Source organism: Bidens hawaiensis, unplaced genomic scaffold, assembly GCF_021521415.1.
Source record: "Bidens hawaiensis isolate Kalapana, Puna unplaced genomic scaffold, B.hawaiensis_p1.1 tig00041779_1, whole genome shotgun sequence".
NCBI lineage: Eukaryota > Viridiplantae > Streptophyta > Magnoliopsida > Asterales > Asteraceae > Bidens > Bidens hawaiensis.
In genome coordinates, this window is record NW_027505741.1 from 32501 (window position 1) to 59428 (window position 26928).

Genomic DNA, 26928 nt, shown 5'->3' on the forward strand with positions numbered 1-26928 from the left:
TGAATGGAGTTGTTCATTGGGCTCTTACTCATGGCAAGCTCTTGTCCTATAATATCGAGGTTGAAAAGTTGCATATGTTGAACTACCCGGTGGACAACGAGATAAGGTACTTTGGGGAATCTAGAGGTCGTCTGCATTTAGTAGTGGCCCCTTTATCCAAATTGCACCTGACTATGTATGAGATTTTGAGGGATCGTTCGGGGTGGTTTGTCAAGTATCAAGTACAGCTTGATGGGCTTCCGGATATGACTAATCTGTCATGTTATGATTTCAATGTCATAGATGTCGTTAGAGGTGAAAAAGAAGAAGATACATTCATGTTGTTATCTATACTTGGGAAATTCATAAAGTACAATCTTCATCACAAGAGTTTTAAGCTAATATTCAGTTTTCCCGGCGAGAAGATGTATATATGGAGTGAATCTCATCGGTATATGCCGATCTTGTCTTCAATTCCTTCTGCTCGCCTTTAAAAAAAATTATTTACTACCTCACTAAAATACGTAAGTTAGTTGTAATCAACACCATATTGATTTTTAACTTACATTTGAAATTAGTTATTTCTTTCATCAACTTGTTTGAACCGCGTGTTCATGTTCTTTTTCTGTGTTATTATAAGCACATTTAGTTGTTATTATCGTTGTTACAGGTCTCGTCATAATTAATCCTTTTTTTAGTTCTTGTTTTTTTCTGTGTTAGTTATTGTAGTCAACTGTAAGCAAGCATATCTAGTTGTATGCAATTCTATATTTGAGACCAAAAGTGTACAAAAGGATTGCAAGCTTCATGATGCGTTAAACCAATGACGGATGTCTAATGAAAAGATGTTCGAAATGAGTCTAAATTGAACTCACCTTCTGACGTTAACCTGTCACAAACTCATCATGTAAGAGATGAAACTGAATCCAACAATATTGATGCTTACAAAGATGGTGTTTGAATTTGATGATAAAATATATTGCTTATTTTATTGTGTTTTAACAGTGAATTAAATTACATTAGCTAAAATAACAGTCTTGCTATTTTTATGCGGTTACAAATATGATGTTTGAGTTTGATGATAAAATATATTGTTTATATTATTGTATTGCAAGAACATCCATATGATTCTTATCAAGTCTTGGTCAAACTTATTTAGGTGAACATTTATATTTATTAAAAATGTTGACTGATTCAAGTCAACAGCAAGAAAGTATTGGCCAAAGCTTCCATGACAATCTTGTTTTCATATGCTTCCATGACAATCTTTCCTCAATGAAAACACTACTTAAATACACATCTTCAACACAATCCAAATCACTCCAAAAAAATGGTGAACACCAGAGCCAAAATCCAAAAAACCCAAAACACCCGTAAAACTTGCTTCTTGCGAACATCCATTGAGGATCCCGATCATCAATCGACTTGGTCTGGAACTTTAATCGGTTCCAACAATGACCTTTTAACGGAAATCTTACAACGGCTCCCTGTTACTTCCATCCTCCGGTTCAAGTCTGTATCCAAACACTGGTTATGGCTATTGAGTCAAAGGCGTTTCACCCTCTGATATGACAACCTTTCAAAATCTCCTGGCCTTTTTGTTCGCAATATGTACATTCCGTTTGATGTTGAAAACCAAAACCCTCCTCCTTTTCATAGTCTCGATTTCTGCTTTGATCCTTGCGGTATCAGAATCCTGCAATCTTGTAACGGGTTGCTACTTTGTTGTAGCGATCGAGGAAACCAACGTGCTCGTAAATATTATGTATTCAATCCCACCACCAAGCAATTTGCACTCATCCCTTCGGTCCCGGGAGGTCAGAATGTTCGTAGAACTATCCGTTTCATGGGTCTAGCATATCATCAAACAAAGTGTGCTAACTACAAAGTTGTTTGTATTCGTAATGCAGAGGTTAATGGGGAGTTGTTTCAGATTCATCTGATACTGGGAAATGGAAGATTTGTAGTGAATCTTTCTCTGATAATTATTATACTTTATTATGTTGTGGAGTTTATTGGAACGGAGCTATTCACTGGGCTCCCTCTTCTCACAATCCCTTGTACCTAAAAGTCGATGATGAACAGTTGCAAAAGTTGCCCTTACCGGTGCAGGTGGATTCTTCTGGAGGCTATTACGACGGACTAATACCAAAGTACTTTGGGGAATCTAGAGGCCACCTACATTTAGTAGAGACCGCTAATAGTGATAACCGTTTACACTTAATCGTGTATGAGATGTTGAACGATCATTCAGGATGGTTTGTTAAGTTTGAAGTAGAGCTTGATGAACTTCCGGGTGCTTTCCCAGAAATGATTCATAGTTACCAACATCCATCAAGTCCCCGTTATTATGAATTCGACTTCTTTGATGTGGTTAGAGGTGAAAAAGATGAAGACACGTTCATGGTTGTTAGAATTCCCGGGAAGTTGATAAGGTACAATGTTCATGACAAGAGTTTTAAACAGATATTCAATCTCGCCAACTACTACCGTGGAGGAGACACACATGTTCATCGCTATATCGAAACAATAACTTATTTCTAATTGTAGTGTCTGAAAGTGTGTACTTTTTTCTATATCATTGGAGTGTTTGAAAGTGTGTATTGAAAATATTAGTTGGTACTGAATAATTAAAATAAATATAGTTGTAACAAAAAAGATCCTTTAATGTATTGTTAAACTTTTATGTTATTTTAATGAAATCCATCTAAAGAAGATATAAAATTCATATGAATCATATTGTGACAAAATGAAAGTCATGGCATGTCATGATCCTTAAAAGTGTGTACTTTTTTCAATACATCATTGTAGTGTTTGAAAGTGTGTATTGTAAATATTAGTTGGTATTGAACAATTAAATAAAGATATTTATAACAAAAATGATACTTTAAAGTTTTGTGTTATGTTATTGAAATCTATCTAAAGAAGATATCAAATTCATATGAATAATAATGTGACACAATGAAAATCATGACATATTATGATCCTTAATGCAATTATACCAATCTCCATTAAAAACAACCAAATATCCAAAATCAGAAACTAACATGTAATTTCAAAACAAAAGTCAAAAACAAGAAGGCTTAGTTCAATGACTCAAACAAACAAATTGGGCCTTGAAGCCTTGTATGTGGTCTTAAGCTTTCTAGTTGGGGGTCTAACCTTCTTGAACACCAATGGGAACTTGATCTTAGAGTTGTGAAACTGCTTTGTGGACTCTCTCTTGCAAAGCTTAGCGGGAATAGTAGCGGTTTTGATGACCTGGATGCAATGGTGGCGGACTCTGTGACGAGATGCCATCTCGGTGTACATCTGTTCGATCGAGCCGTTTAAGGTTGTGTCTCTGTACTCCTTGTACATGTTATGATATCCGGTTCTTGATTGGTACCTTAGCCAGATTCCATAGTTCTTGATTGTTGTCGGGTTTTTCTCAAATATCTGTACAGCCAAAACATATGAACTAAATCAAACTGAAAAAACTCAAAACATATATTTACCATGACAAGACAACTTTCTACAAATCATAGACCATTAATAATTAATCTATAGTACTAGAGGTGTCTACTAGCCGAGCCAAGCCGAACACGAGCTCAACTAACACAGAGCTCGAGCTTGATCTTGTTTACTATTTATTAATAAAATTTTATTATTATAAAAATTTTTAGTTGATTTTCTCATATAACTGTATACATGATAATTACTATTAAAAAAATGTATTATAACAATTATTAATAAAATATATACAATAAGTAATAATTAATAATTATATATATAATTGGCTCGTGATCCGCCTCGAGCTTGATAAGTAATTCTTTGACTCGTTTACTATTTTATTAACTCATTTGTATATTTATAATTATATGCATAAGTCATAACATTACATAATTATATTAATTATTATTATTAATCTTATCAAAAATATAAATACTAAGTAGAAATTATGTATATTATAGTCAGTCAGGCTCGCTAGCTAGCTAGCTCAAGCTTTATAAGTGAAGCTCGGGATCAGGACCATTTATTAAAAAACCTATTTTTAGGCTCGAGCACGAGCTCGATCAAGCTTTTTCACAAACCAGCTTTACACCCCTAATCTCTACATGCATAAATTTTGTGTCATTAAACAAAAAACAACAACCTACTATTCATTCTCTAAACATATAAACTGAATAATAAATCTCTCTATTATCACATATAAAAATGAACTTTCATAAATTACCTCATTAATGGCAAGCATCTGACCATTGCTTTTCTTCACCTTCTTCAGCTTCCTCAAGTAATACCTAATTTTCAACACCATTAAATAAATAACCTAAATAATAATAATAATAATACGTACCAAAACTTGCTTTTAGCACGGACTTCATTGGTGGCCCACAGCTTCATCCGGTAGATCTTCGGGTTCTCATCTGTTTCTGTCGGTAAACCTCTGCCGACAACCTGAAACTGATGAAACTGCAAACAACAAAACAAACAATTAATTAACGTTAATGGAATTAAAAAAACATGTGATTTAATCAATTGTTATAACAACCTTGTAACTCATTTTCAGAATCTGTTTGATGTTGAATATTGAGGCGGTGATGAATATGAAATAATTAGGGTTTGAATTGGGGGTTTTGTTATATGTTAAAAGGCTTTTTTTATTGGGTTAATAGGATTGGGCCGGCCCATTTTAAACAATTTTTTTATATTTTTTATTTTGATTAATAAGTATTTATTAATTGAATCTTAGAAACATATGTGGAATTCGTCCTTGGCAAGTAGCGAAATCCGTGATTTAGGGAAAGTTTGTTAGGAAAAATGAATTTGGTTGTAGCGTGACGTATGACTTATCATGTCGTGAGAAAATCGGTGCTTGAGAACCCGCGTATCACAACACGTAAGCGCTATGTTGAATTATGCACATTGTATAAGAGCGTAGTGAAATCATTATAAATTTAAAAGTAAACTGTGATTTTTGTTCTTATAGTTTGTCTAAATATGCGGTTTTAGTCCAATAGTTTTAAATTTGTGATTTCTGTCCCATGTGGGTTTATTTTACTTGTAATTAAACCTAAACTCACTAACCTCGTTAAGTTTGGTCGTTAAACTCATTAGTATGCCTCTCTTGTAAGGGACAGTTTTGTCATTTTTCTCTACAGATAAACTCCAACCCTATTTCGCAAGCCCCTTCACATAAGGGGCTGGGGTGTATTTAGAGAACAAAAGGGACAAAAACGGCCCCTCACGTGAAGGGTGCGTTGATGGGTTTAACGAACAGATTTTAATGGGGTTAGTGGGGTTGAGTTTAATTGCAAATGAAATAAAACCACAGAGACAGAAATCGCAAATTTGAAACTATTGGATTAAAACCGCATATTTAAACAAAACATAAAACATAGGGACAAACCCGCATTTTACACTTAATTTAGGGTTATTGACCTTTTACGGTGAATAACCGGACAAGAAACATTTTGGTGTATCTTATCAAAAAAATAAACTTACTTTATCTGTAGTATTTTTAATATGCAAGTGAGTTATCCAATATCCATGCTAGAATTTAACTAGTTTCATAGTCATCAGTTCGTTAAGAAAACCATGTGTATGACTATGTAGATAACAAATAAGAGTGTTATGTTGTATATATAAATTAGACAGGTGCCCGCACGATGCAGTGAGTATTTGAACCTGTTAATCACATACAAATATAAGTGTTTATGATTCGGTTAAAACCTTAAAATCGTTTAAATCGGTCATTAGTTTAACTTCTTTTTTCTTTTTCTTTTTTACTTTCAGTAATTTGTTGGTCGGTTTCAAAAATTTCAAAACATAGTGAACGGTTGGTTCGCGGTTTATATCTGCAACAGGCCATATGAAACTAGAAAAGACTGTAAATTAACCTAATTACAATATGATTCCTTTTGTAATCTTTGTTGTTATTATTTCACGTCCTAGATCTTCCATTAATAATTACTATTTATGTGGCTAAAATTATCAATTTTTATTTATGATCATCTCACGTATCATATTATGTTGGTTTTTAGTTAAATTTGACGGTACATTTAAATTATTAATTATTTTAAACTAAATTTATTATTAAAGTTTAAACTCTGAAACCAAACTGGAACCATGATGTCGTTAGTAACGATTCGGTTTCAACTTTCAATGGTTGAGTTTGGTTTTGGACGACAAAAAATCAGTATTAACGGTTGGACTTACAAGTTTAACTTAAAAACCATCAAAACCGACATTGAACACCCCTACGTAACATATTAATTTATTTAAAATAAAAAAATTACAACAATATCATATCCAAATTAAAGATAATAAAATGCTCGTTTTTATAGTGCAATTTATTTATAAAAATATTAACGTATGAAAAGGCTATAGTCGTTTAAAAATCATGAGTGAGAAGTTAGTTTACAAGTTAAATTAAAAACATAATATGGTTAAAGATGAGAGACCAAACTTGTAAGTTGAATGAGTTGTGTTTAAAAGACATGTTTACCCTTACTAACACATATACCTCATGTTTTAAATATTGTAAATTGCTTAAAATTGAGTGTCTTAATTTTCTCTTATTTGATGTATTATATATAGTATAGATGATTAATTTTGAATAGTACAACCTCATTGTTTCCATACATCCACCTCAAAAAAAAAAAGGTAACCATTTTCCCGAGTATTGTAGCCAAAATTCTGCATTTATAAATTGATTATGATATTCATTTTGAAGTTAAAGAGATGTTTAATTTATAAATTTATATGAAAAGTTTAAACATCCACATTTTCAAGCATGTGGTCATTGTTTCTGAAGAGGTAGGTCCCAGCAGAGCCCAGTTGGACCCGCAAGACTCACCTTGAAGAGAGACGTCTGCGCAGAAACCAACTGGATCCGCAGGACCCACCATGCTCAGAGACGTGACGTCCTTACGCGCAGTACGCAAGCTGTTCCCGCAGGAAATGCCTCCCAATGGTGAAGGACTCTGCCTGTTCCCGCAGCTGCGGATACAAGCCATCAGGGAAGGCCACCCGCGCAGCAAGGCTACACGCACAAGGCACTTAGCTCTCAATAATTCAGTTGTCACCTGAAGGAATGAGCAAAGCCGGGAACAATCCCGCACAAAGGCGGGAGGGGGAATACTCCCGCCCAAATAAGCCAGTCCGTACGATACGGGAAGATCTTCTGTACTGTACCTGACGAGGTATGGGCAAAAGATCTGACCAAATATACGACAGCTCATTGACAACAGTATGGAGAGCAGCATGCTCTTGTACTGTATGTCACTATTAGCCGCTGCCTACTCACCAACTCCTGTCATACCACGTGCATAGCCGGCAGTTGGTGGAAAAGGAATAGTACACAGCAGGCCTGGTCACTGTCAGCCGCTGCCTACCCACCAACTACCAGCAGGGCACGTGCGTAGGCCACAGTTGGTAGAACAGGAATACTATTCAGCCGGCCACACCTTCTTAGAAACCTACCTTCGGCTATAAATACCCCAAATGGTATGATCATCTCATCTTATCATCTTATCATCATATACTATCTCGTATTACGTATTATACCTGATATCTGCTCTAGCAATCTCTTAATATGCATTTATATTTAAAGAGCAATCTAGTCTGATTCTCACGCCGGAGGGTGGTCACAAGGAGGAACCCCCCCCCCCTTCTCAGTGACGAGCTCACGGTGTCTGTTTTGCAGGTTATCAGAAGAACCATCTTTGCCGGGTCCAACCCCTCGTGGGAAACATCTATCTAACCCCCAGGTTACCCGTAATCTGCCCGGGGTCGGGTTAGTGTTTCTTCATTGGCGCCATCCGTGCATAAAAGCTAGAACTTCATTTCTTTTCAGTTTTTTCAAACTTCTGGAAAGATGGTTAAAAAAACTCCGGTAACCACAACCCCAGCTACTGGGGGGAATACCGGCGACTACACAGTTTTTACGAACACTACCCCGGTTACCCAAGCCGGGGCAAGTGCAGTAAATTTTACGAACACTACCCCAGTTACCCAAGCTGGGGCAAGTGCAGTAAATAATCGCTCACTGGGATTCACCGATACCCGGTTAGAGAGAGAACGAACGAGGCTCCCCCGCCAAACACTCGATGAAGTTAAAGCGTGGGCGGAGGCAAGTCAAAAGGAATTCCAAGCTGAGTTGGACGAACGCTTGCGTTCCGTCCAACAGGCTGACGAATTTGGAAGCACTCAGCTCAACATGAGTAGTGAGTGCGAATACTCGGAGGAATCCGACACCGACGCGAACCCTCGCCATAGGGCAAAAGGGAAGCGTAAGGAAACGGACTCCCAACCGAGAAGGCGTTTTGGAGAAACCTTCAAACCAAAAACACAGGTGGAAATCCACGTGACTTCTCCAAAACATTCAGACCAACTGTGGCAAATGCGGGAACGTCCAAATTTGCAAGGGACATTGCGGAAGCAATCGCCCCGAAAAGTGCCAAACAGATGTCCAACATCGGCACTTATGATGGTATATCTGATCCAGACAATCATTTGAACAGGTTCATAGCGGGGGCAACCGTCAGTAGTTGGACGGAACCTACGTGGTGTTACATGTTCCAAATGACGCTCGTTGGGGCTGCTAGAGCATGGTTCGATCGTCTACCGGTCCACCACATCTACGGTTGGGAAGACTTCCAGCAAAAGTTTAGCCAACACTTCAGCCAGCAAAGAAAGTATACCGAGGAACAATGGACAATCCTCAAATGCATTCGAGAAGAAGATGAATCTTTGCTAGACTTCATCACTCGCTTCAACTCAAAGAAGCTAAGTCTGGGTAATATCAGCGAAGATCTTGTTCGCGCTGCTTTCATCCAGGGCGCGAACGACCCAGAGCTCATCCGCACCTTAACGGGTAAAGATGGCATGCCATCCACATGGGATGCCATCATGACAGCAGCAAAACGCTTTGCGGAAACGGAGAAGCAACTGGGTAGAGATCTCCCCCAGAGCACAAACCTCTACACCCAGAAAACAAGAAAAGACAACGTCCTTACCGCCCGATTAAACAAAAAGCGGAAGCTAGGCATTTGGCAGTCAAGGGTAAACTTTGACACCTCATCCGGCTTGCAACATCGGTTAGGCGGAAGGGATAACGTACAGTCGAACCAGAACTCTAGATGGACGCCACTCACCAAAAGCGTCACCGAGATATTCGCCACTGAGGAGCTCCCATGGCCAAAGGCTCCAATAATCCGACATCGTCACAATGCTGATCGGAGCAAATACTGTGACTTTCACAGGACAAAAGGCCACAACACTGAAGAATGCACAGACGTAAAGGACATGGTCGAAGCATTTGTCAGAGATGGGACGCTCGCGCACCTCGTGGCGCAATGAACGCTGAGCAGGCTGATGCGTGTAGAACCCCAGTTGGGGAAAACACGAATAAAATTACAGCTTCAATGTTGGAGACTACATACTGCGCAAACAACGAGATCCCGAACCAGGTGCATATCGGCTCGATGGCACCCCCATCCCAACAACATGGAAGGGAGCTCAATTACACAGTTTGCATGTAGATCAATTCCAAATTTGTAAAGAAAAGGCCCAGAGCCACTTCTAATGGAAATGATTCTCCTTAGAACATTGACGCTGATAATTTCACATTTATACTTTTATGAACTTTCAACACTGATGCCGGTTTTCACCGCATACATAAGTGTGAAAGTCGTTGCGTGGGGAAGGCGGCAAAACCCGCATAAACCCAAAAAATGGCAAACCTTCACGCAGGTCAGTTGAAGGGTAAAGTTCAGTCATCCCACTAAATGAAAGTGCCGATCTATCCGCATGAATCATGATAGAGGAAACTGAACACTAACCTATTAACAACCGCGCGTCGAACGGTTAATTTATTCAACACGGATATGCCGGTTTTCACCGCATAATTACGTGGAAAGTCGTTGCGTGGGGAAGGCGGCAAAACCCGCATAAACCCAAAAAACGGCAAACCTTCACGCAGGTCAGTTGAAGGGTAAAGTTCAGTCATCCCACTAAATGAAAGTGCCGGTCTATCCGCATGAATCATGATAGAGGAAACTGAACACTAACCTATTAACAACCGCGCGTCGAACGGTTAATTTATTCAACACGGATATGCCGGTTTTCACCGCATAATTACGTGGAAAGTTGTTGCGTAGGGAAGGCGGCAAAACCCGCATAAACCCAAAAAACGGCAAACCTTCACGCAGGTCAGTCATAGGTAAACTTTGGTCAACTAAATGAAAGTGCAGGTCTTAACCGCACAAATCATGAGAGGAAACCGAACCTATTGACAACCACGCGTCGAACGGTTAACTTATTCAAAACAGAGAATTTCTAACAAAAGGATGAGGAAAACCTACACGCAGGTTAGATGTAGGTAAAGTTTAGCCATCCTACTAAGTGCAAGTGACGGTCCTACCCGCACAATCACGAAAGAGGAAGCAAAACTTCAACCTATTATCTACCACGTTCAAAGGTTAACTTATTCTAAACACTTGGAAAATTGCTAATTTAAACTAAAGTATGCAAGTCATATAACGTTTATAAAGCAAGGAATCCAGTAGAAATAGCGGTCTTACCCGCACAAAGATTTATATTTCATAATATTCATTACAAGAATGGCCGGGTAACTACCCGCCTACAAGAATATAAAGCTATACAAGCTAAACCTATCCTAACAGTGGGAAGAGATCTTCAGGATCAAGCTTCAGGGCCACTTCCACTTGGACCAGCACCATCAGTAGAGCGTGGCAGTTCAAGGAAAGCTTTAAGGATAGCTAGCCCATCATCAGCAGCAGCAGCTTCGTTCACCTTCTCCACCACAGGATGCGGGAAGGCGGCATACTGATTCACTGCTTGGTCGTATACAGCTTCAGTATCCACATCAAATAAAGGGAAGTTGGAAGGCGGGATGCCTTTCTCAACGAACCCTAGACCAAGCAGGAAGCCGGCCTTTTCCCCATCCTCATGAGAAGCGTTGAGGGCTGCGCTCATAGCATCGTCATAAGACGTATCCGCGAAGACCCGATGCACAACCTACAAGAAAAAATACAAGTGTCAAAACCTTTTCTATTTACAAAGAAAAGCGTGAAGGCATGAAGCTAAACATACCTGAGACAACGCTTCTCGAAGAAGCCATTCCTTGGTAACCAGAGCCTCCTGGAGGGCAGCTTGAGCTTCGTTACGGGCGCGTTCGGCTTCACTTTTGTTGAGGTTGGCAAGCAACACTTCTTTAGCCGCAGCCTCTTCGACGCTCTTTAGCTTCCGCTCAGTGTGGTCAAGCACCCCCCTCTGGTCCAAGATCTCTTGGAGCTTTTTGGCGTCTTCCATCGCCAAGGCATCATGAGCCTGCTGGAGAGCCTCTAATTTGGCTTTAAGATCCTCATTCTCCACGGGTAGAGGCTCAGCAACAGCTTCAGCCTTGGTGGCCCTTTCAGTTGCGTTCCTAGCAGTTTCCTTAGCCAGCCGAAGCTGTTCGTTAACAGCTTGGGCAGCCTTGGAACGGGCCTCGAGACGGGCCTGAACTTCAACTTCAAGGGCCTTGAACGCCTTCTCCTTCTCCGCAGCAGCCGCAGAGAGCCTCCTATTCTCCTCCCGGACAGCCCGCGCCTGAGCTACTTCTTTAATACGAGCTGCTTTTAACTTGTCGTTTTCACGACAAAGCAGCTCGACGCGCGGCTGCATCCGGGCCAGGAGAACCCGAAGCTCATTGGTTAGCCTACCCTCCTGGTAGCTAGCCATGGCTTCCCCCAACGCACCACTGGGAGCTGCGTGACGAGCCCACTCCACGCACTCCACAGGTGTGCGAAGGGTTGTTCCTCGGCGGATGTTCCATCGTGGAACATACACTTCATTGGAATCCGACACTGCAAAAAACAAAAAGCAGTTAGGAAAAGATGATAAAAATATAAAAAGGCCAAAATAACCCTACGCACCTGTAGGGTCAACAACAGGCCGATAGCCGCCAAACCCATCACCTGAACCCAAGGGAAATCCGTCCAAGAGGTCAGGCAGATGGGAAGGAGGCAGAGGTTGGCGATAAGCCCCATGCATACCTGAAGGATCGGCCGTCGTTGCCGATGACGGAGGAGGCATGGTAAAAGCCGCCGCAGTCGCCGCTGCGGAATCCGCAGCAAAAGTAACCGCCGGCTCAGTGAAAGATGCGGTAAAAATGGCACTGACAGCCGGCGGTGATGTCATCACAGCTGGAACAGTCGGCTCAACGGAGTGAGCAACTGAACCAGCGGAAGCAGGGGTAGGCGCAGCCGCCTGGGTCGTCGCCTCAGGTAGGCTGACCAAGCCTACCGTCATGGGTCCGGAGGTACTCCTCCCCGCTCCACCCTGGAATGCGTCAACATCCACGCCTGCACAAAGAAGATAAGTGTTAATGATGGAAAGCTATGAAGTTAAAGATAAAGGAAGTTTGTACTTACGGGTTTTCTTGAGCCTGAAAGTGCGGACAGGCGGGGACGAACCCGATGGAGCCGGCCTCTTTGCGCCGCTCACCGTCGTCATCCGGGGCTCTCCGGAGGTGACAGTCGCAGCCTCCGGAGCAGTGGTCCTATCACCACCCGGATTCCCCGCCACCTCCTCGCTCTCGGCCTCTGAGTCAGACCGAGGCACCGGATCGGCAGTGGAGGCCACCTTCTCCTTCCCCTTCCCGCCGGCAGCCTTCTTCTTCCGCACCAACGGAGGACCATCTGCGGATTCCTCATCAGAACATAAGATTAGAGGAATTCCGACAGAGGTTTCAACATTGAGGGGTCGAGGGTTGAATAACGCCTTACCTGGCCGCCTGGCGCTCAAGATCTCGTGGCCTAGCGGGTAGACCTCCACGAACCGATCCGCCGTTTGTTCTAGGATGGGCAACTCGTTCTCGTCTAGAGCGCGAGTACCCATCCGAGCGGGACTGTCAGCCTCCCGCGGATACAGGAGCGACTGCAAGTCGTCCCCCTCTGAAATAAACAGGAAAGAAGTTAGAAGAGATTCTAAATCAACAAAAAGAAATAGAGCATACCGTAAGGAACAGAGTTCAAACCGTATTCGAGGACGATCGGGATCTTTCGCGCATCTGCATCCTTCCACACCCGGCTCATCCCGAGCATCACCATCCCGGACTCCGCAAACCGGTAAACCGGAGATTGGACTCGGGATATCTTCGAGAACCATTCCGCCTCCTGGTAGTTGGAGGCGTGAAGGCTGGGAAGTGCTTGCCCATTCTTGAACTTCATGGCAAGGGGGATGGCGCGAGCGGAGATGAAGAAGAACTCCCGCTTCCATGAGCGAAGACTGCGCTCGGTTGCGCTAATCTTCAAACCCTTGATCCGGGTTATCAGAGTATACCACCCCTGGATGCACCTCCAGGAGTAGAAGGTCATCAGGCGGTCGACAAAGGGTTCAATGCCCAGAATCCGGCACACCCACTCGAAGTGGCGAATCTTCGCGATCGCCATCGGATGCACCTCGGTCAGGTGCACACCGTGCCTTTCCAGGACACGGTACACAAACTTTGTCAATGGGAACCTAAGATTCCCATAAGCAAAGAATGCAGCATATACCCCGATCTTGCCTCTGGGGGCATCATACACCGTCTGATGGGGTTCAGGAAACTCAGGCTCGAGAGACTCGAGCATGAACTTCCTGACGATGTACTGATATAGATCGACAGGCAGAGCACACTGGCACTCGCCAGCAGTACTCTTGTCATCGGCGTACACCCCAGCCTCGAGATCGTGAGAAGACATCTTGCAGATGAAAGAAGAAAACGATTTCAAGAGAATGCTCGACTGAAAAGGTGAGTATTCGCCGGAAATCGTTTTGAAGATGAAGAGAAAAGTGAAAGTGTGGATTACAAAGAACCCTCTCCCCCTTTATATACTAATCGCAATTAATGCGATGAATTTAATGCGGAAGAGAGATAAATCGAAGGTGCAATGAAACTATGACACGTGGCAAAAAGCAAGCTGGCAACAGCTGTTGAAAGGACGCGTACCATTAATTTCGCGGCCACGCGCCCGAAAAATCGCGTCCACGCGCCTGAAAAAGCGTCTGGAATGACCATGTACTGTCACGTCACCATAACTTCCTGCACGTCCTGACACAGTCAGAAGAAACCGTCGCACGACGTTTCAGAGGTTTGGACTGTTCTTATCCTTTCACCAGCTCTTCGAATTTCAAAAATTCAAAAAGATTCAAAAGTAAGCGGGAAAATACCCCTTACCTTGGCAACCAAGTAACCATAAGACGGGTGCGGGTACAGTGTTAAGGCAAAACCCTTCACATACTTAGCACATGCAGGGAATTGAAGCCAAGAATACCTCGGCAACCAAGTAACTATAAGACGGGTGCGGGTACAGTGTTAAGGCAAAACCCTTCACATACCTAGCACCCGCAGGGAATTGACGCCAGGAATACCTTGGCAACCAAGTAACCATAAGACGGGTGCGGGTACAGTGTTAAGGCAAAACCCTTCACATACCTAGCACCCGCAGGGAATTGACGCCAGGAATACCTTGGAAGTAAAGTAACCGTAAGACGAGCGCGGGTACAGTGTTAAGGCAAAACCCTTCACATACCTAGCGCTCCGCAGGGAATTGAAACCAAGAAGGATCTTCTGGGCAATGCTTGCGGAAACGGAAATAACATCCCCGCATAGCGGGAACGTCGAGAACTACATTGTTTGAAGCTCCAGGATGGAATTGGTGGTTTTAAAATAATTGATCACTATGTTCAAAACTACCAAAACCTCATGGAGAATCCACACAAGTGGGACTCAACGCTCCTGACTTGCGAGGAGGTTACAGACCTACCCGCATCATACCCAAAGATCAAGCAGGAAAGTCGGGAATTTCTGCAAGTGACAAGGACTTCCGCGGGAAGATTCCCCATGGAAAACCTTAAAACTAAACCCTTTTCAAAACCCTTTGCTTAAGTCCAAAAGTTCACCTCACTTTATTAAACATTCATGAGAAGAACATTGGACTGGGGGGACTTGAAGAGGTAGGTCCCAGCAGAGCCCAGTTGGACCCGCAAGACTCACCTTGAAGAGAGACGTCTGCGCAGAAACCAACTGGATCCGCAGGACCCACCATGCTCAGAGACGTGACGTCCTTACGCGCAGTACGCAAGCTGTTCCCGCAGGAAATGCCTCCCAATGGTGAAGGACTCTGCCTGTTCCCGCAGCTGCGGATACAAGCCATCAGGGAAGGCCACCGGCGCAGCAAGGCTACACGCACAAGGCACTTAGCTCTCAATAATTCAGTTGTCACCTGAAGGAATGAGCAAAGCCGGGAACAATCCCGCACAAAGGCGGGAGGGGGAATACTCCCGCCCAAATAAGCCAGTCCGTACGATACGGGAAGATCTTCTGTACTGTACCTGACGAGGTATGGGCAAAAGATCTGACCAAAGATACGACAGCTCATTGACAACAGTATGGCGAGCAGCATGCTCTTGTACTGTATGTCACTATTAGCCGCTGCCTACTCACCAACTCCTGTCATACCACGTGCATAGCCGGCAGTTGGTGGAAAAGGAATAGTACACAGCAGGCCTGGTCACTGTCAGCCGCTGCCTACCCACCAACTACCAGCAGGGCACGTGCGTAGGCCACAGTTGGTAGAACAGGAATACTATTCAGCCGGCCACACCTTCTTGGAAACCTACATTCGGCTATAAATACCCCAAATGGTATGATCATCTCATCTTATCATCTTATCATCATATACTATCTCGTATTACATATTATACCTGATATCTGCTCTAGCAATCTCTTAATATACATTTATATTTAAAGAGCAATCTAGTCTGATTCTCACGCCGGAGGGTGGTCACAAGGAGGAACCCCCCCCTTTCTCAGTGACGAGCTCACGGTGTCTGTTTTGCAGGTTATCAGAAGAACCATCTTTGCCGGGTCCAACTCCTCGTGGGAAACATCTATCTAACCCCCAGGTTACCCGTAATCTGCCCTGGGTCGGGTTAGTGTTTCTTCAGTTTCCTATCAATGAAGCACCCATCATTCAAGTTAGCATCTCCTTTAAATCGATATATGGATGAATAGATGGGGGGTTGTGTTTTAATACTTTTTTAATTGACAAAAATATCTAAATAATTAAATATCAATAAAAAAATGTAAATAATCAGGCATAAAAGAGAAGTGAAACTTTTTTATAAAAAGGGTTGTTTCCTCGTATAATCCCTCAATTATTAGTGAAAAAGTTTCCCTTAGTTTTGAATATTTTGTAATCTCTTTAACTAACGATTTGTTATCTAAGTGTATTGTAAAATTTAACTTTTATTTTTTTTAGTTTCGAATTACAGAACAACTACTACTTTGAAATATGGTCATCATGAAATTTGTTTTGTAATTCGAAGGTAAAATAAAAATTTTAAAACTAGAACACATACAAGTCAAGGAATTAATTTTACCAGAAGGCAAAAACATAACATGAGCTCATTAATTTCCAACAAATATGCTTGACGAAGTGAACACGTTTTACAACAGATTTTCAACATATAGCCATATTTGTGCCAGTCTTTATTTAAGATAATTTTTAAAACCGAGAGGAAAGACATTACAAAGCAAAGATCCAACGATGGACTTAATTGTATTAAGCAAGATGGACAATACCTATATATTTATGGTAACAAGGCTCTTTCATTATTATTAAAAGAATTAAAAACATCCAAAAATACAATAACCTCACACCTCTATTTATGCCAATCTTTATATATATCCTGCTTCAACTCTAATTTCTGATAATATTCAAACGCATCTAACTATCTATATAATTGTCTACCATAAAATCCTATGTGTCGCTCTCAGGTTGTTCTCTCATTCTCTAGAGCCACCAGATTGCTTGATTTATAAATGGAGGCTTCTCATACATTTGACCCGAATTCGCGGGTATGGGTCTCACCAAACCCGGATAGTCTTTAAATGGGTTATAACATCTCATTTATTTATAAAATTATTTCATAATTAAACAATAATTTTTGCGGGTCATGGGTCTCACCAAACCCGGATAACCCTTAAACGGGTTATAACATCTCATTTATTTGTGAAATAACCCCACAATCATCAAAGAATAATTTTCATGGGTTATGGGCCCAAACTCTAATAGCCTTCAAATAGGTTATAAGATCTCATTTATTGATAAAAACTTTCATCATCAAACCCTAAATTAATTTATCTGTTTTGCATGTTCCCCGTTGCCGGTCTATCATCTCCATCGTTGGTTAACTTCTGATACTACCCAACATCGTCAACTACATCAACGCCCCTTTTTTCATTAGACAAATATTTGTGTTCATGTTTGTACATTTAGAAAAACTAACATGCTCATGTTCGTTTATGTTTATTCGTTAAAAATCTAAAAACCTAAACATCTCAACTGATAAAACTCAAACGTTAAAAAATATAATAACAAACTAATATATATGTATTAATTAAAACAAAATTACGTTAAAAAATAAAATAAATCATCATAAAATAGCAAAGCGATTAAAAACAAAACTTTAAATAAACTCACGTGACACGGGAGGATCAAACTAGTAATAAATAAACTTTAACCCTACAAACTCAATCATTATCTCTTCTATTTATTTTGATTTATCTGTTATAACTTCATCTTTGACCTTTTTTCTCGGTTTAACTATTTAGTCTTTTTTACTTGTGAAAACCTTCACCAACTTTTTCAAATGTGCCAGCATAGCTAGGTCATGCCACAATTTAAGCCGAATGCAATTGGATAGGCACTCTTGAATAAGGTTTAGTACCAAAAAAACGGTATTTAGGATTGAAAAAAATATTTACTCTCGGGTGGGCACTCTTGAATAGCCCTGCTTGCGGTGCGCACATATGATGTATATATGTGTGAACCTCGGGTGGGCAAAAGTGAAATTGCACTAATTTTGACGTTATTTTACTAATCTCGTGAAAATAATGTTAAAAGTGACGGACGGTTAATCAGGCATCATGTAGTGGCGTTGATAGCTGAAAGATAAGGGTACATACACCGATCAGCCGATGTCCCGATGATTGAGTGCTATGTGCCTTATGTCTAGGGCTTGATGCAAAACTACTATCGAGCCGGGGGTCTCGCCGGAAGCAGCCTCTCTATCCCTATGGGGTAGAGGTAAGGCTGCCTACATCTTACCCTCCTCAGACCCTACCATAGCTTTGCTATTGGTGGGATATACTGAGTACGATGATGATGATGATGAGGATGATGATGATGATGATGATGATGATGATGATGATGATTTACTCTTGAATAAGGTTCACAAAAAGAAAAAGGCTATTTGGGATTGAAAAACAAGTGTATGATACTTTCATCTATACATAATAGTTATTAGAACTTATTTTTCAATCCCCACTTATTTACTTATTTATCAGTATGTAGTTGTTGATAGCAGATCGGTCGATAGAATATATATTTTAGAGGCCTTGTACAACCAGTAAAATCGGACATGAATATTTAAGGAGAAAAGAATGAGAAGCTCGATGGATAACTCTTGCCTAAGTCTTACACTTGAATAAAATAGCCTGGCTGAAACTCGTATTTGCTTAATTTTGATGACATAGCTAAATCACAATTGGAAAAGGGACGGTAGGAATAAAAAATCACATGTAGTTATTAAGTTTTAAACCCATAACCTCGCATATAGTGCGGATAAGGCCTTACCGGCTCTTGCATACCTACTTTTAAGTATAAAATCCTAAATGTAACAATTAAAAATACTAGTATGTAAAATAAAGAAAAAAAATTCACGCCCATGTATGACTGACTGCCCACTCGTCACACCCTCAAGGTCAGGTTTGGTAGATAGCGGCCAACCATCAATGTATGACGCCGTCTATTGGGTTCCAACACATGTTCTTACGTTCGCGATTCCAGGTCAATTTAGTCCCTAATAAGATGTTTCACATTGTGAGATACCAACGTTGCATATGACTCAAACATAGAGGTGCAAATGAGCCGAGCTGAGCCCGAGCTCGACTAGGCTTGAGCTCGAGCTCGGCTCGTTTCGAGCTCTATTTTCAAGCCCAAGCTCGGCTAGTGAGTAGATTTTCAAGCTCGAGATCGACTCATGCTTGGCTTGTTTTGCTATTTATTAATTATTTTCTATATAATTATAATTACTTTTTTTTATTTTTTCTATTACAATCTTATGTATAAAATAATACATATTATTTAGTTATGTTTTTTTTTCCATAACATTATATATATATATATATTAATTAATAATTATTAAATATATATTTTAAAAAATTATATAAATGACAAGCTCGTGTAGGCTCGCGAGCCGGCTTGAGCTCGATAAGTGAAGCTCGGGCGGAGCTTGTTTATTAACGAGCTTACTTTTAGGCTCGAGCTTGATTAAACTCGGCTTAATCGAGTTTTTTAACAAACCGATCTCAAATAGCTCGTGAGCAGCTCGACTCGTTTGCACCCTTACAGCCAAACAAGACCTATGTTTTAAATTGAAAAACATTGATAACTAACAAACCACATTTGTATATCATAAACAGATAGAGGACTAATAATAAAAACAATAAATAGTATAAGAACTATTTATGTAAACCACTCAAACAAATAAAATAAAACTTCACGTATAACTTCGTTGGCGGTTCAATTTACACTCTTGAAGAGGTAGGTCCCAGCAGAGACCAGTTGGTCCCGCAAGACTCACCTTGAACAGGGACGTCTGCGCAAAGGCCATCTGCTCCCGCAGGACCCACCATGCTCATAGAATCTTACGCGCAGTACGCAAGCTATACACGCAGGGAAAGCCTCCCAATGGTGAAGTACAGCGCCTGTTCCCGCAGTCGCGGATACAAGCCATCAGGGAAGGCTACCCGCAGACAGCAGGGCTACACGCACAAGACACTAGCTACTTCAGCAGTCACGTGAAGGCATGAGCAAGGCGGGAACAATCCCGCCCAAATGAGCCAGTCTGATTCTGAAATATCTTTTGTACCATACCTACCAAGGTATGGATAGGGCAGACGATCTGACCAGAACAGCCCATGAGCCAATCACAGGGTGACAGCTCACCAACAACAGTGCGAGGAGGAGCACCCTCTAGTACTGTTTGTCACTATTAGCCGCTGCCTACTCACCAACCCTTACTGTGGAGCATGCGCAGCCTACAGTTGGTGGAATAGTGTTACTGTTGGCCGTAACCTATTCACCAACCAGCATGGCCTGCGTACAATCCACAGTCAGTGGGACGTGCATAGTCTACAGTTGGTGGAATAGTGCAGCCGACTTTGTTACTGTTGGCCGTAACCTACCCACCAACCAGTATGGCCTGTGCGTAATCCACTGTTGGTTGAACAGGAATACTATTTACCCGGCTGTGCCTTCTAGAAAACCTACCTTCGGCTATAAATACTCCAACATCTTGGAATGGTAAGATCATCTGCTATCCAGTTATCTAGCAATCTCTTAATATACACTTATATTCAGAGCAACCTAGTCTGATTCTCACGCCGGAGGGTGGTCACAAGGAGGAACCCCCCCCCTTCTCAGTGACGAGCTTACGGTGTTTGTTTTGCAGGTCTCCTGAAGAACAGCCTTCTCAGCTAGACCTCATTTGTGGGAAACATTACTTAACCCCCAGATTATCTATAATCTGTACCGGGTCACTTAGTGTTTCTTCATTGGCGCCATCCGTGCATAAAAGCTAGAACTATTTTAGTTTTCACAATTTCTGAAGAAATGGTTAACGTTACTCCGGTCCAAAGGCCTGTAACTGACCAAGAAACCCCGGTAACCACCCCAGCAACTGGGGGGAACACCGGCGGTTATACAATCCTTACGAACACTACCCCGACTACCCAAGCCGGGGCAAGTGGAGTAAATATTCCATTGGGGTTCACCAATACCCAACTGGAAAAAACGAACGAAGGTCCCTCGCCAAACACTAGATCAAGTGAAGGCGTGGGCCGAAGCACGGCAAAGAGAATTCCAAGCCGAATTGGATGAACGCTTGCGTTCAGCTCAACAGGCTGACGAATTCACCAGTACTCGCCAACACCTCAATATGAGCAGTGACTGCGAGTACTCAGAAGACGAGTTGGAGTCTGATACCGACGCGAACCCTCGCCATAAGGCGAAAGGGAAGCGTAAGGACACGGACATCCAACCAAAAAGGAATTTTGGGGAAGCTTTTAAACCAATCGCGGAGAGAAACCCGCGTGACTTCTCCAAAACCTTTAGACCAACTGCCACAAATGCAGGAAGGTCAAAATTCGCAAGAGACATTGCGGAGGCAATCGCCCCGAGAAGTGCCAAACAAATGTCAAACATTGGCACTTATGATGGTCTATCCGACCCAGACGACCATCTGAACAGGTTCATTGCGGGGGCTACCGTCAGCAACTGGACGGAACCCACGTGGTGCTACATGTTCCAGATGACTCTGGTCGGAGCAGCCAGGGCATGGTTCGATCGTTTACCGATCCACCACATATATGACTGGGCGGACTTTCAGAACAAGTTCAGCCAGCACTTCAGCCAACAGAGGAAGTACACTGAAGAGCAGTGGACGATCCTAAACTGCGTGAGAGAGGAGGATGAATCTTTACTAGACTTCATCACTCGCTTCAACTCTAAAAAGATTAGTCTCGGCAACATAAGTGAGGATCTGGTTCGCGCCGCCTTCATCCAAGGCGCCGAATACCCAGAACTTATCCGCACGTTGACGGGTAAGGATGGCATGCCATCCACATGGGATGCCATCATGACGGCGGCAAAGCGCTTTGCCGAGACGGAAAAGCAACTGGGAAGGGACCTTCCCCAGAATACGCACCTCTACACGCAGAGGACAAGAGAGAACAATGTCCGGATCGCCCGGCACAACAAAAAGAGGAGGCTAGGTATTTGGCAGTCAAGGGTAAACTTTGACACCTCATCCAGCTCTCGCCCTCTTGTTGGCGGAAGGGACAACACACACCCTTCAAATCGAAAACACCGGTGGACGCCACTCACAAAGAGCGTCACGGAGATATTTGCCACGGAAAAATTGCCATGGCCCAAAGCCCCATCGATCCGGCAGAAACCTAATGCGGATCAAAGCAAATCCTGTGATTTCCACGGGACAAAGGGTCATGGTACTGAAGAGTGCACATCCTTGAAGGATATTATTGAAACATTTGTTAAGGATGGAAGGCTTGCACATCTCGTGGCATCGATCAGGAAGGGAGGAAGGAATGACAACCGGTACAGAGGTAACGGACGAAAGCCCGTCGACATCAGCATCAACATGGTTCATGGCAAGGTCAGAGGAAGAAAAAGACGGGTGATAGAACCATGCGCGTGGAAGGAAGCTGAGGTGCGCTTCCCGCGAGTGCCAGGAGGCCCCAGCAAAGAAGGCCCCATCGTCATCAGAAGCCAGCTGGGGCACTACATCACCTCCCGCACTCTTGCTGACAACGGCGCTTCGTCGACAGTGATGTACAGGCAGTTCTTTGATAAGCTGGATGATGAAGACAAGGAACGCTTGGAAACGGTCTACGCTTCAATGGAAGGGTTTGATGGCAGTACAGAAACACCCCTGGGTATCCTATCTTTCCCCGTTACTCTTACTGATGGGAATCATTCACGCACAGAAGACGTGGATTTTGTCGTGATGAAAAAGCCACACCACACATACGACATCCTATTCGGAAGAGATGGGATGGCAAGATTCAACGCCGTGGTATCTTCAGTCCACGGCATGATGGGATGGCCAACAGCTGAGGGTGTAGCAATGATCTCTGGCATTCCCCAGGTATGCATTGCATCTGTCTCATCTAAACCCAAACCGAAGAAGGCTAAACCAACCGTCACTGAACCAGAAAAATGGGCCTTCAATGGCAAATACCCCGACCAGGCCGTTACCATTGGACCAACAATTGTTGATCCCACCCGCACCTTACTCAAGCGCTTACTGCAGAAAAACGCTGACATCTTTGCGTGGACACCAGCTGACATGACTGGTGTACCCCGAAGTAAGGCGGAGCATAAGCTCAAATGCGATCCGGCTGTTACGCCAATCGTACAAAAGCGCAGGGTAATGGGGCCTGAACAAACTAACGCGTGTAGAACCCAAGTCAAGGAACTCCTTGACGCAGGCATCGTACGCGTTAGTAGATATCAAACATGGGTTGCAAATCCCGTAATGGTACCGAAGAATGACAAACAATGGCGCATGTGCATAGATTTCAAAGATTTGAACAAAGCATGCCCCAAAGATTGTTATCCGTTACCAGAAATTGACCTCAAAGTGGATTCGTTGGCGCCATTTCGCCTTAAATGCTTCTTGGATGCGTATAAGGGGTACCACCAAATCCACATGGCCATTGATGACCAGGACAAAACCGCATTTCGGACGCCCGATGGTACATTTTGTTATAAAATGATGCCATTCGGACTTAAGAATGCAGGGTCCACGTACCAACGACTAATGGACAAAGAGTTTCATGCCCAAATCGGGAGAAACTTGGAAGTCTATATGGATGATTTGGTCATCAAAAGCCTCGAGCCTGAGGCGATGTTGAAAGACATTGAAGAAACTTTCAACACGCTCCGAAAGATAAACATGAAGCTCAACCCGAGCAAGTGTTCATTTGGGATGGAAGAAGGGAAGTTCTTGGGAGTCATTGTTACTAAAGATGGCTTTAGAGCGAACCCTGAAAAGGTCGAAGCCATTGTTAAAATGGAATCACCTACCACCATCAAACAGGCTCAGACACTGAATGGGCGACTAGTCGCACTTAATCGCTTCTTGGCAAACCATGCGGATAAGTCGTTTCCTTTCGTGTCAACACTGAGAAACTGCCTGAAGAAAACGCACTTCCGCTGGACACCAGAAGCGGAAGCAGCTTTTCAGGAGATTCGGTCACGCCTGATCGAACTTCCAACGCTTACAGCACCACAAGCGGGAGAGGAGTTAATCCTATACCTTTCCGCAACAGATAGAGCAACCGGGGCAGTCTTGCTAGTAGAACGAAAGGGCATCCAGATGCCAATCTATTATGTTAGCCGTGTACTAACAGACGTAGAAACCCGGTACTCTACCCTCGAAAAATTGGTCTTAGCACTTATACACGCTTCACGCAGGCTAAGACGATATTTCCAGGGCCACCCAATCACCATTCTCACCAACTTCAAACTCTCAAATGTTCTAGGCAAACCCGAATTATCGGGACGTCTAGCCAAATGGGCAATTGAATTGGGAGAATATGCAATTAAGTACAAGCCAAGACCAGCCATAAAAGGCCAGGTCTTGGCCGATTTTATTGCAGAAGTCCCCGTTTCGCGGGAAAAAGAGTGCCAGGAGGAGGCTCAACCCTCCCCAGCACAGGACGTCAATGATGTCTGGCGACTCTACACTGATGGAGCAGCCAGTAACGAGGGTTCAGGCGCAGGGTTAAAATTAACCAACCCAGCAGGCCAAGAATATACTTACGCTATTCGGCTGGACTTTCCAAGTACGAATAACGAAGCCGAATATGAAGCATTCTTGGCCGGTTTGAGAATTGCGCGTAAGATGGGAGTGAAAAACTTAGAAGCCCACGTGGATTCCATGCTGGTGGCCAACCAAATAAATGGAACATACACGGCTGTGAATGACACCATGGCCCTGTACCTCGCCCAGGCAAAAACCCTTATGCGTGATTTTAGTGATTGTAAAGTCATACACGTCAAGCGCAGCGAAAACAAATCTGCGGATGCGTTAAGCAAGCTTGCATCACTAGCCTTCACCCACTTGGGAAAGGACATCCGCATTGAACTCCTCGAAGCACCATCAGTCCCGCACAAGGAAATTTGTGTCATCCAGAATACAGAAACATGGATGACACCAATAATAAATTACCTTGCAGCGGGAATACTACCAGAGTCAAAAACACAGGCAAGAAAACTACGCTGTAAAGCACTGAATTATCAACTCGTCAATGACATCCTTTACAGACGTAACTTTCTTGGCCCACTCTTGAGATGCGTGGACAACCAAGATGCCGGCTACCTCCTAAGGGAAGTACACGAAGGCATCTGTGGGGTACACGCAGGCCCCCGCGCTGTTGTAGCCAAGCTAAACAACGCGGGATACTTTTGGCCGGGGATGCATACGGATGCACTGGCATACATCAGAAAATGCAGGTCTTGCCAGCTTTACGCACCTAACACGCATCGCCCAAAAAACGAACTGGTTCCAGTCACTTCTTCGTGGCCATTTCAGAAGTGGGCCATCGATGTGACAGGCCCATTTCCTACAGCAGCAGGAAATGTTCAGTTCCTAGTGGTAGCCATCGACTACTTCACCAAGTGGATAGAAGCAAAACCTTTAGCCCAAACAACCGCAAAGCATATCAAAAAATTTATTTGGGAATTTATAATTTGTCGTTTTGGACTTCCACAGAATTTGGTGAGCGATAACGGCACCAACTTTGCTGACAAGAAGCTACAACAGTGGCTGAAAGAACTTCAAATCACCCACACCTTTACCTCAGTGGCACACCCGCAAGGTAATGGTGAGGTGGAAAGAGCAAACAAGAGCATCGTCGAAGGCATCAAGAAAAGACTTTTGAAACACAGATCCGGCTGGGTGGACGAGCTTCCGCACGTCCTTTGGGCAAACAGAACGCTGAAGAAGGCCAGTACGGGGGAAACCCCGTTCAGCCTCACTTATGGCACGGAAGCCATGGTTCCGGTCGAAATTGGTCTACCCTCACCAAGGGTCTTGAGTCAGCCAGAAGACAATGATGCGGAAAGACGGTTGGATCTTATGCTAACCGAGGAACGCAGAGACTTAGCCGCAGTGCGTGAAGAGAATTACAAACGACAAATGCAAAAGTATTACAACACGCGGGTAAAACTCTGCAACTTCAAGGAAGGAGACTACATACTGCGTAACAACGAGGCTTCGAACCAAGAACGCCCAGGAAAGTTGGCCCCAGTCTGGGAAGGGCCATATGTTATCAAACAAGTTCTGGGAAAGGGCGCATACCGGCTCGAAAGGCTCGATGGCACTCCCATCCCAAGAACATGGAATGGAGCTCAATTACGCAAATGTTATATGTAGATCAATTCCAAAACTTGTAAAGAAAAGGCCAAGAGCCACTTCTAATGGAAATGATTCTCCTTTCATAATGTGTTTACCTTTATTCTTATGAACTCCCCACTGGTGCCGGTGTTTACCACAAAGGGGGAGAAGTAAGTCGTTACGTGTGGAAGGCGGCAAAACCCGTATAAACACAACGTTAAAAATAAGGGAAACCTACACGCAGGTATGATGTAAGTAAAGTTTAGCCACCCTTGTAAGTGCAAGTGACGGTCTTATCCGCACAATCACAAATAAGGAAGCAAAACTTTAAACTATCATTTACCACGTTCAAAGGTTATCCTAAAAAAAAAAAAAAAAAATTACAAGGGAAAAAGGAAACCCTACACGCAGGTCAGGTATGGGTAAAGTTTAGCCATCCTACCAAGTGCAAGTGACGGTTCTATCCGCACAATCACGAAGGAGGAAGCGAAACTTTAACCCACTATCAACCACGTTCAAATGTTAACTTATCCTAAATACTTAGAAATGAGGAAAACCTGCACGCAGGTCAGATAAAGGTTAAAGTTTAGCCATCCTACCAAGTGCAAGTGACGGTTCTACCCGCACAATCACGAAAGAGGAAGCGAAACTTTAACCCATCATCAACCACGTTCAAGAGGTTAACTTATTCTAGAACACTTGGAAAATTGCTAACTTAAACTAAGTATGCAAGTCATGAGTTTATAAAGCAGGGAATCCAAAGAAGGAAATAACAATCTTATACGCAAAAAGATTTATATTTCAGTAATATATTACAAGAATGGCCGGGTTACTACCCGCCTAGAAGAGAATCTATACAAGTCTAAGCAATGGAAAGGGATCTTCGGGGTCAAGCTTCAGGGCCGCCTCCACTAGGACCCGCTCCGTCAG

At 42.9% G+C, this 26928-nt stretch overlaps 2 protein-coding genes and 2 pseudogenes across 2 annotated transcripts in view; 3 read left to right on the forward strand and 1 right to left on the reverse strand.

Moving 5' to 3' along the window:
- LOC143615057 (F-box protein At5g07610-like) overlaps positions 1-473 on the forward strand; it is a 1044-nt gene extending 571 nt beyond the window's left edge. The window contains exon 1 of the mRNA XM_077088306.1: positions 1-473. This exon is cut by the window's left edge and continues 571 nt beyond it. Within this exon, the coding sequence (XP_076944421.1) occupies positions 1-473 (473 nt within the window).
- Positions 474-783: 310 nt separating this feature from the next.
- On the forward strand, positions 784-2523 carry LOC143615060 (F-box protein At5g07610-like; annotated as a pseudogene).
- Positions 2524-2933: 410 nt separating this feature from the next.
- Positions 2934-4582, reverse strand: LOC143615059 (large ribosomal subunit protein eL20y-like). The gene is made up of 4 exons (XM_077088307.1): positions 4511-4582; positions 4316-4431; positions 4196-4259; positions 2934-3417 (listed from the first exon to the last, which is right to left on the reverse strand). Exons 1-4 carry the CDS (start codon positions 4520-4522, stop codon positions 3076-3078), a joined length of 534 nt encoding a protein of 177 aa, XP_076944422.1. The 5' UTR covers positions 4523-4582; the 3' UTR covers positions 2934-3075.
- Positions 4583-5245: 663 nt separating this feature from the next.
- The window catches only part of LOC143615058 (two-pore potassium channel 3 pseudogene), a 29022-nt pseudogene continuing 7339 nt past the window's right edge, over positions 5246-26928 (forward strand).